At 37.8% G+C, this 19,550-nt stretch overlaps 1 protein-coding gene across 8 annotated transcripts in view; it reads right to left on the bottom strand.

The window, feature by feature from the left end:
- Nucleotides 1-19,550, bottom strand: part of TRIP12 (thyroid hormone receptor interactor 12) — a 115,969-nt gene that overhangs the window by 80,157 nt on the left and 16,262 nt on the right. For 5 of the 8 annotated variants that reach the window (XM_049769280.1, XM_049769282.1, XM_049769281.1 and 2 more), the window contains exons 2-5: nt 17,383-17,508; nt 15,814-16,616; nt 4,633-4,738; nt 1,608-1,744 (exon numbers count right to left, since the gene is read on the bottom strand). In XM_049769280.1, the coding sequence (XP_049625237.1) occupies nt 1,608-1,744; nt 4,633-4,738; nt 15,814-16,616; nt 17,383-17,508 (1,172 nt within the window). The remainder of the gene's footprint in view (nt 1-1,607; nt 1,745-4,632; nt 4,739-15,813; nt 16,617-17,382; nt 17,509-19,550) is intronic. The other 3 variants (XM_049769285.1, XM_049769287.1, XM_049769288.1) reach the window with 1 other exon arrangement.

The raw sequence follows: 19,550 nt of genomic DNA, 5'->3' as shown, positions 1-19,550 counted from the left end.
GCATGTATACTCAATAAACATTAGCTATTGTAACTAAAGTAATGAGTACGGTTAATAACAACCTATAACTACATTTCTGTCATACAAGAGGATACCCCTCTTGTATATTTAGACTTGAAATAACATCAGAACATTGAGATGGAGAGACTTGAGTGCTTTCTGTAGTTTGAGTAAGTAAGTTATACAAAGTACTCATTCTTCCCACAAATCTACCATTTAGCCTTTCAGAAAAGCTATTTCAGGAAAACAAAAGCATTCGATACCAAAACAGATTGCTGAAAGTTCTGTTTTGGAAATGTACCCAAAGTAGGAAAACTAAGTGGTAAAGCTAACCATAAAATTGAGAGAAATACATATAAAACATTAACAATCACGAGCCAAAAAAAATTTTTTTAATTAAATAAAAAACCCCAAAGAAACTAAGGGACATATGATCAATCACAGGCATTTAAAGAAAAACAAAATCAAAAACTCTAGCACAAACTAATAAATGAAAGAGCTTTGTTCAAAAACTTTGTACGTCTAACACCAAAACTATTTCTAACACTATACTATTCAGATCTAAGGAACACCTAGATTTTGTACATATTGATGAATTGCAGTATTTGTGATGTCGTTTCTTCTGTTTATTTTTTATCTTTAGGTTTTTTGGACTACACCCGGTGGTGCTCAGGTGTTACTCCTGGCTCTGTGCTCAGAAATCGCTCCAGGTAGGCTCAGGGGACCCATGTGGGATGCCAGGAATTGAACCCAGGTCAATCCTGGGTCCATCCCAGGTTGGCCACACACAAGGTAAACATCTTACCTCTATGCTATTGCTCTGGCCCTCTTCCTTTATTTGTAACAAAATTTTCTTTGTTTTGGTAGTCACAGCAGTTTTTGAAATTTAACCAAGATTCCCCTATGTAAAACATGGACTTAAGATCTTTGAACCATTTCCTTCAAACTTTTGGTCTTAATGTTAGTATGAAATTTTAGTGTAAAACTACTTTAAAATAGATTTCCTAAAAGTAGAAACAACATTCTTTTAGTATTGATAATGGGTACATACTGAAAGCAAAAAGGGTTAAGGGGAGAAACCATTTTTCTATGCTAAAATACCAAGAATAAAAATCATTCCACATAAATGTATGCAACAAATACTACTAATATTTTTTAATTTTTAGTTGCTATTTATACATATAAATATATACACGTATATTATATTATATAATTATTATATATTACTATAATTATATAGTATAATTATATTATATATTATAAATATAAATATATTTATACATGTATTAAGCAACTGTCTTACATTTTTATTGTGACTTTCAAAAAAATAAATCAACGAAGAACTATTACATATATCTTATCAATGATGCATGAGATGCTTAAACAGGAATTTTTCCTTTAAAGTTTTTATTTTGGTTTTTAAATTTGGGGAAATTCTTTATTACAAAATTCTTCATTATAACACTAAACAAATTCAGTAAATAAAAAATATACATAAAGTTTGTCCCCCTAGAATAGTAAATTTCTGTCCTCTTCCATTATACTCAACATTTCAGACATTTATCTAAAAATGAACTGTAAAATAAACAAATGCACTTTAGGGTTACCTGCAGCCCCTTGGGGAGTTTCATCAGTCCGTGCAGCTGAAGGATTTACTGTCTCCTGGTTACTCTCAGGGTCTGCCATTTTCTCCTGTCGACGAGCTTCCGCTGTTCCTCTTTTGCCCAGGCCAGAGCCTCGCCGACTACAACAGGAAAAAACATCATCACAAGCAGCACTAACAGAGACCAGGAGCAATGTCCACATAGTACAAAGATTCAATGCATGGAGCACAAAGACATTTTTTTCTTCTTACATTAAAAAAAAAAAACACTGCAGATAATCACTATGCATAACAAACAAGACTTTGTGTATATATAGAATTCTTCTAAATTATATCACATTCATAATAAAGCTTTTGTATTGCTATGAGTTGGGGTCATTCTTACAGTTAAAACTGATTTTTTGAAGCACTTCCAACCAAATGGAAAAGTGATGATTCTGCAAATATTTAAAATAGACCCTTACTTCAGATGCAAATAAACAGATCAATGTTAAGATATTCTGGCTGATTCTGACAATTGGGTTGGGATTGTGCAAGGGGGAGAAATGATCTAGAAAATTTTTACTGAAGTTCCAGGTAACTTAAATAATCAAAAAATAACTGCCCATAGGTTAGAGCAATAGCACAGCTGATGGGGGTTTTCCTTGCATGTATCGACCCAGGTTCAATTCCCAGCATCCCATATGGGGCCCCTGAGCACTGCCAGGGGTAAATTCCTGAGCACAGAGCCAGGAATGTGGCCTAAAAACAAAGAAAAAGCCCTGTCTAATAATAGCCAAGAGTGCCATCCTTGAAGATAAAAAAAACAAAAACTAAAACTAAAGGTTTAATGCCTATGAATACAGAAATATATTGGAAAGATACTTCTTTAGGACAAAGATATAATATGCAGAACCGGAAAAATAGCACAGAGAGTAGGGTGTTAGTCTCACACATGGCCAACCCAGTTTTGATTCTTGGAACCCCATATGGTGCCCCCCTAGTCTGGCAGGAGTAAGTTTCAAGCGCACAGACAAGAGTAGCCCAAGAGTGCTACGGGGTGTGCCCACCCCACCCCCCAAGGAGTGAAGCAAACTAATGTCTAAATATGTTCAAAATGAGGAAGATTAAGATTTGAAGGACAGGGCCCAGGGAGATAGCACAACGGCATTTGCCTTGCAAGCAGCCGATCCAGAACCAAAGGTGGTTGGTTCGAATCCTGGTGTCCCATATGGTCCCCCCCCATGCCTGCCAGGAGCTATTTCTGAGCAGACAGCCAGGAGTAACCCCTGAGCACCACTGGGTGTGGCCCAAAAACCAAAAACCAAAAAAAAAAAAAAAAAAAAAAAAAAAAAAGAATTGAAGGACAAATATCCTTGTAAAAGCAATGCAAAAGCAAAAGTCTGTATTCATATTTTTTCCCAAATGAAGTAATGATTTGTGAGACTATTTTTAGAGTACAGCTTAGCTTCTCTCCAAACATGTGGCCATACCACGTCAACCATCAAAGGCCCCAGTATCTACCAACAGAGTCTAGTGGACCTTTATACCCTCTGTAACTAGAGATATAGAAGATTCACAGAGAATTACAAAATAAATTTAAAAAATGACAACTAAGATTTATAGGCAATGACTCATTCTGATGCCCTAGTCACTGTTTTAACACACAAAAATATACTATTTGAGAAAAAAACAGAAATCAATCCAGTTGTTATCTTTCTTTCTGCCTCCCCTTATTTAATTCAGGTCTTCACATATGCAAGGTAAGGCTCTGCCACTGAGCTACACTCATGGCATATTAGAGGTAAAAACAAAATAAAGTCCTATGCGATTGTGAATAATCAGTAATTCCAAGAACATTGAATCAGTAAAACAAGTTAAAAATCAGAAGTTGCATATTTGATTAATTTATGAAAATATGTAAAATAATTATCACTTGGTTATTAATAATTATCAATTGATTTTCTGAAAATGACCTCAATGGGGTGGCATCTATTGGAATGATCAATTAAGAGAAATGAAAATTTAAGCTATGAAAACATTTTAAAATCTGCCTTTCGGGGCCAGAGCGATAGCACAGTGGTAGGGCATTTGCGTTAGATGACAGCTCACCCGGGACAAACCTAGGTTTGATCCACGGCATCCAATATGGTCCCCTATGCCTGCAAGGAGCCAGGAATAACCCCTGGTGCACCGCTGGGTGTGGCCCAAAAACCAAAAAATAAAGTAAAAATAAAACCTGCATTTCTTCTTGAGGGGAAGGTGCAGTAATACAAAGTTAAAATTAAGTGTATTTCTTCTCCCTTTCACTCATTAAATTTAGTTAACTGGTTCCAAAATTAAAAAAAAAAAAAAAAAAAAAAAAAAAAAACTTACTAGGCAGTATTAGTCATTAGAATAGGTATTCCTTTTTCTTTTCTTTTCTTTTTTTTTTTTTTTAATTTTGGTTTTGGGGCCACACTCAGCAGCACTCAGGGATTATTCCTGGCAGACTCGGGGACCATATGGGATGTCAGGAATTGAACCCAGGTCCGGTCCTGGGTCTGCTGCATGTAAAGCAAATACCCTACTGCTGCTGTTCTACCTATCTCTCCAGCCCCTAGGTATCTCTTTTTAATCCACTAATCAAACTACTGGGAATTTTAGATACATTTAACAAATCAGTCTACCTAAAGAAAATATCTGATATCTTATCAGATATGATGTATTTTTTATACTGGAATTCTGAAAACCACTCAACTAGTACTGATTATACCTAAGAAAAGACTGGAGCATTGCAAGAACAGGAAATATTTTCCCAAGTTTTTAAAAAATATCAATATTGGGAAAATATGAACTAAAGAAAATATGAAAAAATGTTCATTAATATGAATTTCATTCATTCTCATGATGAAATTTTCATTAATGAGTCTTCTAGGTATTATAAAATCTTTCTCTAATAAGAATTAGTAATTTTAAAACTTATAGCTAAGGGTTTTAATAAAAGATGACAATGTCTGAGAAAAAAACAATATAACAAGCTCATTCTAAACTAAGAAAATATTTAATACCTGGCACTAGCACAGGAGCCCGTGGTCTTTTGGCGTGTGCTCCGCCTCAAACTGGGGAGCTCAGCAGGTGGGGATTCACTGCGCTTCTTGGTAGATTTTCTTAAACCTATAAAGGTGAAATGCAAGAGAAAAAATTTCAAGAGAAGTCATTATGAATGAAATATTGCAAAGTTCTTTAAGTCAACCATGGTCAAACTTTCGTTCACTGCATGTCTAGCAGTCTGTTAGAATTATTTCCAGTTTCTCTTTTCTGAGTTTGATTATTCCTACTGAGAAAGTAAATATAGTTACTTAGGTGTTTTCACAGCATAGCCCACCCACTCTTGACTTGATTCTTCCATAAATGGAGACCTTGTCCTCTCAAACTAGCCATTATCAAATTTCTTATCAAATCACTTAAATACTTTTATAAGGTCAACATAAAATATTTCACAAGATCACAAGTAGAAAGTTCAGTAAGTTGAGCACAAACTTTGCATACATACAGAAACCAAGTATCTTGGAGGTGAAGAATCAATTCAAAAACTACAAAACACTGCTTCAAAAACAAGGTAATGGCGACATATACCCTGTTCATAGATTGGAAGGATTAACATCATTAAAATAGCAATTCTCCCCAAAGCATTATACAGATTTAATGCAATCCCTTTAAGGATACTCATATGACATTTCAAATAGGTGAATCAAACACTCCTGAAATTCATCTGGAACAATAAATGCCCAAGAATAGCTAGTTACCCTTAGGAAAAATAAGATGGGAGGATGGGAGGCATCACTTTCTTGAACTTTAAATTGTACTACAAAGCAATATTCATTAAAACAGTATGCCCTGGAAAAAAGAGACCCTCAGATTACTGGAATAGACTTGAGTTTTCAGAGAATGACCTCCAGACACATTAATCTTTGATAAAGAGGCAAGAAACGCAAAATGGATCAAGTAAAGCCTCAAATGGTTTTGAGACAACTGGTCAGCCACAAGCAAAATAGCAAACTCAGACCTCTCTCAAACACCATGCACATAGGTCATATGAAAATGGATTAAAGAGCTTGATATCACACCTGAAACTATATAGTATATAGAAGAAAATGTAGGCTAAACACTCTTACATGGAGATCAAAGACATATTCAAGAAGGAAACTCCACTGTCCAAACAAATTGAAGCAGAGATAAATGGGACTATATTAAATTGAGAAGCTTCTGCTTCTGCAATTCAAAGGAAATAACAACTAGGGTATAAAGTTCACACATGGAATGAGAGAAACTATTCACCCAATACCTATCAAATAAGGGGCTAATATCTAAGATATGCAAGGCATGACAGAACTTAAGAAAAAAGCAGGGCCCGGAGAGATAGCACAGCGGCGTTTGCCTTGCAAGCAGCCGACCCAGGACCAAAGGTGGTTGGTTCGAATCCCGGTGTCCCATATGGTCCCCCGTGCCTGCCAGGAGCTATTTCTGAGCAGACAGCCAGGTGTAACCCCTGAGCACAGCTGGGTGTGACCCAAAAACAAAAAAAAAAAAAAAAGAAAAAGAAAAAGAAAAAAGCAACTAACTCAATCAGAAAATGGGGAGAACAAATGAACAGACATTTCCTCAAAGGAAAAATACAGATGGCCAAAAGGTACATGAAAAAATGCTTCACATTACTAATATTCAGAGAGGTGGCAAATGAGATATCATCTCACGCCAAATATGGGTACACATTGCAAAGAACAAGAATCACCACTGCTGGTATGGATGTGGGGAGAAAGGAACTCTCATTCACTGCTGGTGGGAATGCTGTCTAGTTCAGCCTTTCTGGAGAATATGGATATTCATTAAAAAACTGGTAATGGGGGGCTGGAGAGATAGCATGGAGGTAAGGACAGTGGTTCGAATCCTGGCATCCCATATGGTCCCCAGAGCCGGACAGGAACAATTTCTGAGCGTAGAGCCTGGAGTAACCCCTGAGCACTGCCGAGTGTGACCCAAAAACAAAACAAAACAGGAAATGGAACTCCTGTATGATCCAGCAGTACTACTACTAGGGATATTTCCTAGGACCACAAAAAAAAAAAAAAAATACAATAATGCTCTCTGCACACCTATGTTCACTGCAGTACTATTTACAATACCAAAATCTGCAAACAACCCAGATGCCCGACAACAGATGAGTGTATACAGAAATCGCAGTACATCTAAACAATGGAATACTACGCAGTTAGGAAAAATAAAATTATAAAATTTGTCTATACATGGATGAACATGGAGATTATTATGCTGAGTGAAATAAATCAGAGGAGAGAGATAAACACAAAATAGTCTCAATCATGTGTAGGGTTTAAAAAATAAAGACAGTATAGTAGTAATACTCAGAGACAATAGAGATAAGGGCTGAAGGACCAGCCTATGATATGAAGCTTACCACAAAGAGTGGTGAGTACAGTTAAGAGAAATAACTGTACCAAAAACTATGGTGACAATTATGAGAAATAGAATGCCTGTCTTGAAGATAGGGGGTGGGACAGGAGGGAAATGGGGACCATTGTTGGTGGGAAAATTACACTGATGAAAGCTGGTATCCAGCTGATGACTGAAACCCAACTACTGCAAATATGTTTGTAACTTATATTAACTTAAATTATTTTTTAATAAGTGATGGATAAGAATGCTTTTAATAACTACAATAAAGGATGATCTAACAAAAATTTAATGTGGCGGGGCCAGAGAGATAGCATGGAGGTAAAGCATTTGCCTTTCATGCAAAAGGTCATTGGTTCCAATCCCGGCATCCCAAATGGTCCCCCGAGCCTCCTAGGAGCTATTTCTGAGCGTGGAACCCGGAGTAACCCGAGTGCTGCCGAGTATGACCCAAAAAAAAAAAAAAAAAAAAAAAAAAACACCAAAAAACAAAAAAAATTGAATGTGGTAACGTAGGCCTAAAAGACTGACCATTTATAGAAAACTGATTACTGACCTATTAACTTTAAAGAGAAAGAGGACTTAAGAATTCACCTGTTGTTTGAAAATCAGTTAAAGTTTAAAAAATAATAATTTTAATTAAGTTTTAAAAAAACAAGGAGGCAATAGATAGCTAGCTCAGCAGAGTAGGATGCATGCTTTGCAATGTAAGAGTTTCAGTTCTAGTACTTTCTAGAGAAATCCAGAGCTAGGTATAGCCAGGTACAGGTTAATGTGTAGTGCATGTTAGTGATAGTTTTGTTCTGAAGGCATCCCATAAATCACAATTCATTTTATCTATACAAATCAAAACAAGACTACAATTAATTTTCAAAACGAAGATTACATGTGTGAGGCCCTGGGTTTGACTCTAGAGACCACATAGAATAGGCAACTCTTTACATATTAGATATAGTACAGCGGGTAGGGCATGTGCCTTATAGGTACCCAAACCAGGCTAAGATGCAAACATCCCATAGTTCCCTGAGCAGCATCATAAGTAATTCCTGATGTAGAGACAGGAGTAAGTAATCCAAAAACAAAAACCACAACAACAAAAATGAGTCTTCAAGCAATTATCTTAAATATAAGTTTATTTTTAAGTCAAGACAGTTTCAATGGAGCCAGAGAGATAGCATGGAGGTAAGGTATTTGCCTTGCACATGCAGAAGAACGGTGGTTTGAATACCGGCATCCCATAAGGTCCCCTGAGCCTGCCAGGAGCGATTTCTGAGTGTAGAGCCAGGAGGAACCCCTGAGCGCTGGCAGGTGTGACCCAAAGAACAAAACGACAGTTTCAAAGAAAGCCGTAAGAAGACTGGAGCAATAGCACAGCAGGTAAGATGTTTGCATGGCACACAGGGCCAACCCAGGACTGATTCTGGTTCGATCTCCAGCATTCCATATGGTCCCCTGAGCCTGCCAAGAGCAATTTGTAAGCACAGAGCAAGAAGTAACCCTTGAGCACCCAGAAACAAAAAAAAAAGTTTTTAAAACAGCTTGTTCATCCATGAAACAAAGGGGATGGGGAAACGCATCAAATACCGTATATATTCGAATATAAGGCGAGTTTTTTCAGTCCGAACTCAGCTTATACTCAGGTCACACAGGTTATTTAATTCAGTGAGCGCACACCAAATCAAATGCAAGTAGTCTCTAGTTGTCTTCTGCCATCTGCTGGAGGTAGGTGGCTGAACTGAACTGTAACCCACAATATTCTGTGCTTTGTATGAGAACAGCAGTGATGATGATACCTGTGAACTCAGTGATGGTGACAATGTCTATGCTGATACCTGTCATTCAATATGGTCCAAGCATCAACAGGAATGACCCCTGAGCATTGAGCCAGAGCACCAAAGGGTGTGCTCCCAAAGCAAACAAAAAAATCCTCAACTTACTGATCTGAATGACATTAAAACCACCAAAACCATGCATAAATAAATCCGCTAGAAATCTCTTGCTTAGCTCCCCCAAAACTCTGGCAGTTAAGTGATCTCTAGGCAAGAGTCTGGAAAATCTTTCCTGTGAAATTTTACAAGTCAAAGAAAAAGATCTAAAAATAATGATAGACGAAGTTTTGTATTACCTAAGCAGACAGAGAAATTAAGTCAAACCTCACAGATAAGTGAGATTTTTGGTTACTCCACCACCACCACTACCACCACCAACACCCCACACACACACACATAATAGAAGTCAGGCTATAACCAGCAATGCTCAGGGGTGATTACTTCTGACTCTACACTCAAGAATCATTCCTGGCAGAGCTTAAGGGATGCTGGAGGTTGGGTCTGGGCCAGCTGTGTGTAAGGCAAGTGCCCTAATAGTTGCACTATTATTGCCCCCTCAAAATAAAACTTCAAAAATAAATAAAAGAGGTAGAAAAATTCCTTAAGGTTTGAAGTTGATGAAGATACCTACAGAAATAAAAGCAAATTTCAAATAATTCCAAAAAGACAATGCAAAATATGAGAGACCAAGAAAGGAAAAAAATGATTAAAACTGATGATTATCTGCTATCATCAAACTTTTAAGGCCTGAATCTTGAGAAAGCGCATGAGAAATCAGAGTTGGTGGTTCCTTAAAAAAGGAACTATGAAACCACAACTATGAAAATCAAAGGTATTTCTAAATCACGTAAGACATACAGTTTCCAAGAGAACAACAGGTCACATGTTAGAATGGGTCTGATTCTAACACAATTCTTCCCAATTCTAAAGGGAAATGCAAGAGAATGCAATTCTTCCTAATTCTAAAGGAAAATTATTTCCAACTCAGAGCTCTAGAAACAATCTAACCAAGTGTGAATGTAGCATATTTTCAGATATTTATAATCTGAATAAGCTTTTTTTTTTTTTTTTGAGTGATAAAACACTTCTTGGAAAGCAAGTGGAAGCTTTATCAAAAGTCTAGTTGGGATCTTCAAAAAAGTAACTTATTAGAAAATGGAAGAAAAGGTAATGTAACCAGGGATAAAAGAACAGCTAATCAAGGGCCTCCTGACTTCAAGATGTTGGAACAGTTGAAACAGACTGAGAAAAAAACAGACCATTGGTAAACATTTGGTGTTGACAGGTTCATAGAAAAATAACTGTTCAATTCAGATAAAATGTTCATTGCAGTACACATTTCTACTTGGCTCAGTGCAAACAGCCTGAAGTTTTCATAAATCACTGGACACTGATCACAACTAACTAGGAAAATAAGCAGCATACAAGGTATGCATTTGGTGGGTGAGTGTAAGGGCATGTACACTGCTCAAAATGAAATACACAAGTATATGTGCATACACCGCAAATATATAAAGTCTGTCTATTTGAAATCTAAAACAAAAGTGTTGGTAAGAGCAATGTGTCAGAAGATCAATGTTTTATAATGAACTTTACATAATGACTTTAAACTGCATATCAACAGCAAAAATTCGCTGAGTTTTGATGTCTGTTTTTCATTGCTGGTTTGGAGGTCAAACCCAGGAGTGCTCATAGGTTTCCCTTGGTTCTGTGCACCATGTGAACCTGGCCTCCAATAAGCAAAGCAAATAAATGCCCAGCTCCTATGCTATCCCAGGGCCAAGAAAAACTTTATGAAAGCTACACATAATAAAGAAGAGGTTTGGGCCAGAGTGATTTAGTACATCAGAGCTCTATCCAGCCCAGAAGTGTCTTAACAAAGAGGTCTGTTTATTTGTTTAACTTTATTTATGTTGCAGCTCAGTTTAAATTGTCAGATTTTATAATATAGAAAATTAAACACGATTCTTTTCTTTTTACACTCCTTGTCTAACTTTTCAGAGGGGTAAAAAGAAGATTATTATTTAAGACCAATTGGGTACAACTAGGTAAAATCAAGGCTTAAGTTTTAAATTCTTCTCTCCATTTCAACTCATTTATTGGTGATTCCCAGCCAACACAGCCAAAGTGTTACTCAGGTTCTGGGGGGGTGGAGGGGACGCTAAGGGACATATTCAAATCCACTCTCTGGGAACCATACTGAGCTGGTAAATCAATGCAGGATAGCCTTAATCCCTGCATTTTCTCACCAGTACCACAATTCAATTCTTTTTCCACTCTCCATACAAAGCACTGTGTCACCTAAATCCTAATCTAAGCACAAGAGTCTTTCCAGAACTTGGCATCTACATAGTACATCCAACCCACCAGAGAATGTTCAACGAAAATAGGGAAATAAGCTTGGAACTATCCCGAACTATGTTAATTATGCGCATGTGATGCTACTTTTAAATAATGGAGAAGAAACTAGGCCTACAAATACACAGATGACTAGAAATAAAACTTTACATTTTACTCTGTAAGTCCCACAAATAATCAGGTTCTGATCCCTTTCTTGTATTTCTGTGCAAACCATCACTTTCTACTATTTAGAAAAAATGAACTTCAAAGGAACTAGTTCATTTATTCTAAAATTAAATTTTTTAGCTGTATTTTTTATGGTGACTAAGATTGAACCCAGTCTCACTGATACAAGACTAAACCATTGAACTATTCTACCACTGAACAATTCTAACAATGAAACACATCTCCAACACATATTGGTGTAAAATTATATCCTAATAGTTAATATAATATTCAAATGTTATACACTTTTTTGCCATTGAAGTGTACCCTTAGGTTATTTCACTGGTTTTATATTTATGCTATATGAACCAGAAGAACGCACACATGCTTTAATATCAGACAAGAATATTTCCCTAATACTTTAAATACTGTCACAGAACATGATCCTTTCTGGAGGATTGTAAAAAACTATTGACACGGGATGACCTCTGTCCTAGAGCTATTTTGATCAACTGCAGCTGGCAAGCAGTAAGGCTTCAGGAAGCCAATCAGAAGTAACTAACTAGTTCCTCCTGCCAGTCCTAGTTCCTCACTAGGAACTTGTTATTCTATTGACAGGTGCCAAAATATAACACTGTGAGACGTAGTGGAGAGGTTAACAGTTGGCACACAACTGACTGGAGTTCGATTCCCAGCATGCATATGGTCTCCCGAGTCCTGCCAGGAGTGACTCAGGTCAAAAATTAATCATAACAGGTCTTCTTGTTTGGCTTAATTAACATATTTTCCAAAGTAGTTAACTATCCATGTTTTGCTGATCTCTCCCAATATCATAATAGATTGTGGTGGAGCTATAGCACTCCAGTGGTCTAGTGGTATATATAAAGTGGGTATAGCATTTCCCTTTCACATGGCCATTCCATGTTCGATTTCCCAATACCCCATTATAGTTCCCTGAGCCTGCTAGGAGTAATCCCTGATCACTGCCATTGCTCACTATGGCCAAAAACAAACAAACAAACAAACAAAAAAAAATAACAAAAAAACAAAGCATGTGGAAAAATGATTTTAGCAGAATTTTCTGCAAGAATTCTAACTTTGCAACAAATTGAGTTCTCTCAAGAAACTGCCCCTGAAAAACCTCATTTTCAGAAAGTATTATTATTGTTAGGACTACAGTTAAAAAAAAGTTTGCATCACAGTATTTTACTGACAAATCTTAACTTAGTGAAAAGCTTTTGTTTTTGGAACATTCACTCATAATTTAAAAAGTTGTAGAGGGGCCTGAGAGAAAAGAGCTGACACCAGTTTGATTCTACAGCCCCACCTACAGTAATCCCTGAGACCAGGAATCAGCTCTACTGGGTGTGACTCCAAATCACCCTCCCCCAATCAAAAAAAACCACAACACAATTGAAAATGGTTCCTTTCCCTCATTTAGCTAGTTTACAAAATTAAGAGCACACCAGGAAGTGAGAGGGGCTCATATGTGGTGTTAGAAATTCAAACTAGAGTTGGTGGGGTTAAAGATAAGCAGTTCTGTGATAAGTAGATCATTCACTAATCCTAATTTTCCTACCAAGAACAGAAGATATAACCTGCACCATACAGAACTGATGTAATTAGGTTGCTGCCGTAACTACAATTAAATTACTCAACTTCCTAACTATAAGGAAACGGCAGAAATTTTACATTGTGGTTTAAATTATTCTAACAATTAACAATCTAACAATCATTTGTGCTATCTAAATTCTATGATGTATCCTATGTACTAAGTACTATACAATGCCAAACTCCTACTCACATGTTAATGCAGTTCTCAAAAGTTGTTTTTGTTTGTTTTTGAGTAACAAACACCAGGTGGCGCTCAGGGGTTACTCCAGGCTCTTAGCTCAGAAATCAACTCCTAGTGGTGCTCAGACAACCATATGAGATACTGGGGATTGAACCCAGGTCAATAAGGCAAAAATGCCTTACCTCCGTCCTATCACTCCTGCCTCTTGAACAGTTGTATTTTATTACATATGCTGAAGTTACAAACTTTCCCAGTCACCTGTAGGTAAAATGGTCTGTTTAAAACTCAGAATTTCCGGGGCCAGAGAATAGCATGGAGGTAAGGCGTTTGCCTTGCATGCAGAAGGACGGTGGTTCAAATCCCGGCGTCCCATTTGGTTCCCTGAGCCTGCCAGGAGCGATTTCTGAGCATAGAGCCAGGAGTAATCCCTGAGCGCTGCCAGGTGTGACCCAACAAAACAAAAAAACCCTCAGAATTTCCAGCTCTATATTACGTACTCTCTCACCAAAAAACAAAACTTAAAACTAAAATTCCTTGTGGATTCCTCACTTTTTCTTTAATAAAATCATCAAGAACTGATACTAATCCTATCACTGTTTGAGTTCTCACAGTGCTAAAGTGATGACTATAAATTTAAAATCAATCACGATTGGGCCAGAGATAGCATGGAGACAGGGTGTTTGCCTTTCATGCAGCAGGTCGGTGGTTCAAATCCCGGCATCCCATTTAGGTGTGTCGTACCCCCCCACCCCCACCCCCCGTGCCTGCCAGGAGCGATTTCTGAGCATAGAACCAGGAGTAACCCCTGAGCGCTGCCAGGTGTGACCCCACCACACACCAAAAATACTATTTTTTTTGGATTACGATTAAAATACATTCTTTCCTGACTTTAAAAAGCCACTCTTAAGTTTTAGCTCATCCATTCTACATAATCTTATGCATCCTATTATAAAAATGCTTTTTGGGGGGAGGGGCATAGCTATTATTAGGGATCACACATGATAGTGTTCAAGGGACCAGAGTGCAGGGGATAAAACCCAGATTGGCCACATACAAAATGGTCACATTATCATCACACTGGACCTCCGAAATGATGATGGTAAGGCATTTGCCTTGCGTGAAGGACAGTGGTTCAAATCCCAGGATCTCATATGGTCCCCCGAGCCTGCCAAGAACGATTTCTGAGCACACTGCCGGGTAGGAGGAAGGGAAGAAGGGAGGGGGAGGGAGGGAGGGAGGGAAAGGAAGGAAAGAAGGGAGGGAGGAAAGGAGGGAGGGAAAGAGAAAGAAAGGAAGGGAGGGAAGAAAGGAGGGAGGGAAAGAGAAAGGGAGGAAGGGAGGAAGGGAGGGAGGGAGGGAGGGAGGGAGGGAGGGAGGGAGGGAGGGAGGGAGGAAGGAAGGAAGGAAGGAAGGAAGGAAGGAAGGAAGGAAGGAAGGAAGGAAGGAAGGAAGGAAGGAAGGAAGGAAGGAAGGAAGGAAGGAAGGAGTCATTCTTGGCTCTACACTCAAGAATACTCCTGGTGGACTCAAGGGACCATATGGGATGTAAGGGATCAAATCATGATTCGATGTATGCAAGGCTATATCACCCTACCTACCATACTATGATCACGCTGGCCCCTGTAGTACTCTTAAAGAAAATAAAAAACCAGTTCTAATGAACTGAAGACCCACTTTCTTAAAATCCTTGGGGATTGCTGTGAGGGGAAATCAGAAGCACAAGTATCCCCAAATACGGAATATCCTTCTCTTATCTAGTTTATCTCTTTGCTTAAGGACTATTACTCCCAAACAGCAGGTCTTTCTAATGCAGAGCTGAGCTTTAGGAGTTCCAATACTGTATCTCATTTACCTCATACTCAAAGTAGTGTGTAATATTTAAGAGAATTCCATAAAGGTCATTAAATATTATATGTGAATAAAAATTAGTTACCCTTGAGTATATATGTTCTAGGAATTCAGCTCGATTGTTTCCATGCAACAAGAATGTACAAGGGCTGAGTATATGGCTTCAAAGACTGAAGCACATTCTCTGGCATGTGGAACCTCTGAAAGTAATCACTAGCAGTGCATGGTGCCAAAAGCACTGGACCAGGAATAGAACCCAAAACCAGAATTAGGAGAGGTAGGGAGAGAGAACTATACTATATAGAAGTGTTATACTCGAAAAAAGCAAGCTCTCTTGCAAAGGTCAACAGCCTAGAAAAGGTTTGCAAACAATGAAGTAACTAGCATGACCCATTCTGGTATTAAGAAATAGCATATGGGGCCAGAGTGATAGCACGGTGGTAGGGTGGGTAGGGTATTTGCCTTGCAGGTGGCCAACACAGGTCGGACCACGGTTCAAATCCCAGCATCCCATATGGACCCCCAAGCCTGCCAGGAGCAACTTCTGAGAGCAGAGTCAGGAGTAACCCCTGAACACCTTTGGATGTAAGCACCCTCCCCCCGCCACAGCATATGCTACAAGGGTAAAGATAAGACAAAGCCAGTGAAAGATCACAAGATAGTTCTACCTGCCCCCAAAGTATGAAATATGCTATCAATTATATACTGTATACACGGACTAATAAACTTAAGTCAAGAGGAATTAAATTCTCCTCAATTTATAAAAAAAAAAAAAAAAGATTCCCCCAACCCCATAAACTTACTTGCTAATTTGGCCTGTAATCCAGAAGGTCCAGGTTTTGATGTCTCTGACTTAGAAGACCCTGGAAGAGACAGTTTTGTTTTAGGAAGGCTAACTTTAGGGCTGAAACGAGCAGCCCAATCAAACTTTGATGAGCCACCAGTTTTATTCTGTTCCTTTTCCCTGCTACTTCTTCTAGGACTGGGACTAGACGCTGAACGTGAACGCCTGGCTTTGTTCTGGTCTTTTCCTTGCTTCACCCTGGCACCTGGTGGTACGGTTGAGGAGGCCGAGGCTACAGTAGAAGATGAAGAGGAAGTAGAGGCAGTAGAAGAAGAATCAGTGATGGTGCTACACCCAGCTTTGGCTGAGGCGGCTGATTTTGAAGCCAGCTTGGTAGGTTTTGCAGGTTTCTCTTCAGCACCAGTTGATTCAGACACAGAACCACTCTTTATACAAGAACTCTCTGTCCTCTTTCTTTTCTGGTTTCGTGAACTACCAGCAGCCCCACTCTTCCTAGTATGAGCCTTGCTAGTTGATGGCAATTGTGCAGATCTCAGTTGTTGCTCTTGTTCTAAATGTCTCTTCTTTGACTTATTATGTGGCTTATTTGTTTCTGACGAAGATTCAGTATGCTGAAGTGCTTTGGGTTTTTTAGCAGAGCTAGGAGAATTGGTCCTGTTGTAGTCGGGACTAGCACTGCGTTTCACTCCTCGAGAATTGTCTTTCTTAGGCACCTGCCCCGTTTTTTGTCTTTCTGAAGTATTTGCTCTGTCTGGATCCTCTGATTGTGGAACTATAACAGCAGATGATGAACTGCAGCTTCTAAGAGGTTAGATAAAAAGAGAATTACTACCAGACCAGCTTGACACCATTTAATCTGTAGTCTAATTTAACTTCTCAAATTTATGTTTTAAAAAAACATATTTTCCTAATTAAATCCAGTACTAAATAAACCTAGGTTTCCAAATAATTCAAAATTGCAAATAATAAAATTTTTTTAAAACCTGGCATACTCTTGGGATGGTAAAAACGGCAGGGGATCAATTCCTTAACCTCTAGCTTTCAGAAACTAACACTCAAAAATAATCATAAAATAACTAGTATGATTACAACAAATGCTTATGGGTTTAAACTAGGATATAAAATACTCTAGTAACAAAAACAATATCTATCAAAGCTTTAAATGAACATTTACATGGACACTTATAAAATGGTAAGATTTTATGTAGTATATCATCCATAGTTTTCATTCCAAAGGCTCTTTACTAATTAAATCTTAAAAAATGGCCAATAGCTCTTACAATAAAAAATTAAGAGAAACAGTAAAATAGCATTGCAGGTGTCTATAATAATTTGCTAACTGTAATAGGGGAACTTTCTAAACAAAGAAAAAAATTCACTTTGAGGCATGTTGCATTGAACATCACTGCAAAAGTAAGTATAACGTAAAATTAAAAATTAAAACTCAGAATTTAAGGAAAGCACATTATCATAACATTTTGGGACAATCTGGTACACTGTAATATTAGGCAATGATTCAAATGCAAATATTGTGCCTTGAAAATGTATAAGCAATGTGAAGATTTACCTTTTAGAAAGGTGTCCCCTTGACAGTTCAGTAGTAGTATTAGACTGCACTTTGGGTGCCTTAGAATTAGATTTTCTACTCTCAGGAGGGCTATATCCCTTATGTTTTGCCTGCCCTAAATGTGACCTGTCAGCAGAAAATCAAAACAGAAATCTATCAGGAAAATGAGATGCAAATAGAATACTGAAAGTGAAATACTTTTCAATTAAATTTTTAAAAGCTACTCAATTCTTCATTACTAAACCTACCCTTTCCCCAAAAATTTCCATAATTAAAAAGTATTTTTCCATCAAATAATCCGGCAAAACAAATAATCTCTTATAACCAAATACCCTCAGTCCCAAGAGTTAAGAATGGGGAAAGAAAGAAAAAAAGAAAGAAGCGTCCATGTGGGAAGGTTGAGCCACACTCAGTGGTGTTTGGGATCAATCCTGCCTCTGCACTCAGAAAACCTGCTGATGCTCAGGGGGATCACATGGGATGCTGGGGGATCAAACCCTGTTGGCTGTGTGCCACTGTATTATCTCTTAGTCCCCAAGTTAAGAATTTTTGGTTAACAGTTGTCCAACTGCACATTATTTTTAATAGATTCTCAGAGGTTTAAATGCATATAAGATCCTTCTACAAAAAACAATTCTAGACATTTGACCTACATATTACTTTTTTTTCTTTTTTTTTTTGGGGGGGGGGGAGCCACACCCAGCAGCGCTCAAGGGTTACTCCTGGCTCTGCGCTCAGAAGTCTCTCCTGGTAGCTTGGGGACCGTATGGGATGCCAGGAATCGAACCCAGGCCCGTCCTGTGCAAGGCAAATGCCCTATTGCTGTTCTATCTCTCGTGCCCCTAAATATTACTTTAAAACTGTAACTAAAGCAAGGTTTGTAGAAGAGGCAAATTGTGATCACTACTATGGTAATGAATCCTGATTTCTACTTTATAATTTGAGTCAGCATTTTCAATGGTAGAGACAAATAAAAATCAATTATCTGATTTCATTAAAAGAATCATTAAAAGCACTAACTAGTAAATAAACATGAAATCAAGAACTTATCAGGAATTCAAAGCACTAATTATAATTATGTATACCAAGATCAAAGTCCTAGGGAATGAAAATTTACCACTTCTTCCAAGCTCATTATGGGTCAAAAAATTCTATAATTGATACATAGTAGGGTTGTATTTATTATAATGAATCAAATTCTTATGCCAGCACTATTCTAACATCAACCTTGATGAACATTTAATTGTTAAGTTTTGTTAAACTTCTAGTAACTATTATATGAAATTTAATTGGGCAATAAAAAAACTACAGACAGAAAAGCTGGTGTATTACTGTAACATAAGCCACTTATACTCAGCTAGCACCACATATTCTCAGCTGGCATAAGAGATATTCTAACAATAAAGTTTCATTAATGCTAAACTTGTGACTCCCCTTATCTGGAGCCATCCGCACAGCTTCAGATTCACCATCAATTTTCAAAGAGATGTAAGCCAAAGCACTAAAACTCAAGAGGTATACCAATCATCAGGCTGAAAACAGGTTTTCTCTCAGTAGGGGCATGCAGCCTCCTCCCCACCCAACTGTCCATACATATTGCCCAGCAGCCACATCCACATCCCTCAGATGCTAACATGTAAGATCACTGGCCCAGTTCTCTTGGGAATTCCAGGAGTGAGTTGTAGTGTAATTCTTCAAAACTGACACCCCAGTAGATAAATGGGAAAGTAGAATAGAATCTAACTAAGAGCAATAAACAACACAGTATGTTCAACTAGCAGCAAACAGATTAGTAAGCTTTCAGAAAATTATGACCCCATGTAAACATGACAATTTTTTACAAATTTTCTTTTATTGTCTTTTTAGGTAATTCCATAAGCCATTTAGTAGTAATAAGCAATATAAAATTATGTTTTAATTTGTATATGTGCCTGCCAAGAGGGTAATGTTGGGGATGAGTGGCAAACTGGGGTCAGGAGTGATTATAACACTGTAACTGGAATTACAAACACTGGTCTTGGAACACTGAAAGTCAGGAACAACTATATTATGAACAACTTTGTAAACTATGGTGTTAAAGTAATGAAAAAAAATATATACCAAAGTTACTTTGTTAAATAAAGAAAATAAATGGTATGGGGCCGGAGCAGTGGTGCAAGCAGTAGGGC

The sequence above is a fragment of the Suncus etruscus genome, chromosome 2 (assembly GCF_024139225.1).
Source record: "Suncus etruscus isolate mSunEtr1 chromosome 2, mSunEtr1.pri.cur, whole genome shotgun sequence".
Classification (NCBI taxonomy): Eukaryota; Metazoa; Chordata; class Mammalia; order Eulipotyphla; family Soricidae; genus Suncus; species Suncus etruscus.
This window is presented reverse-complemented; position numbering and strand designations above follow the sequence as displayed.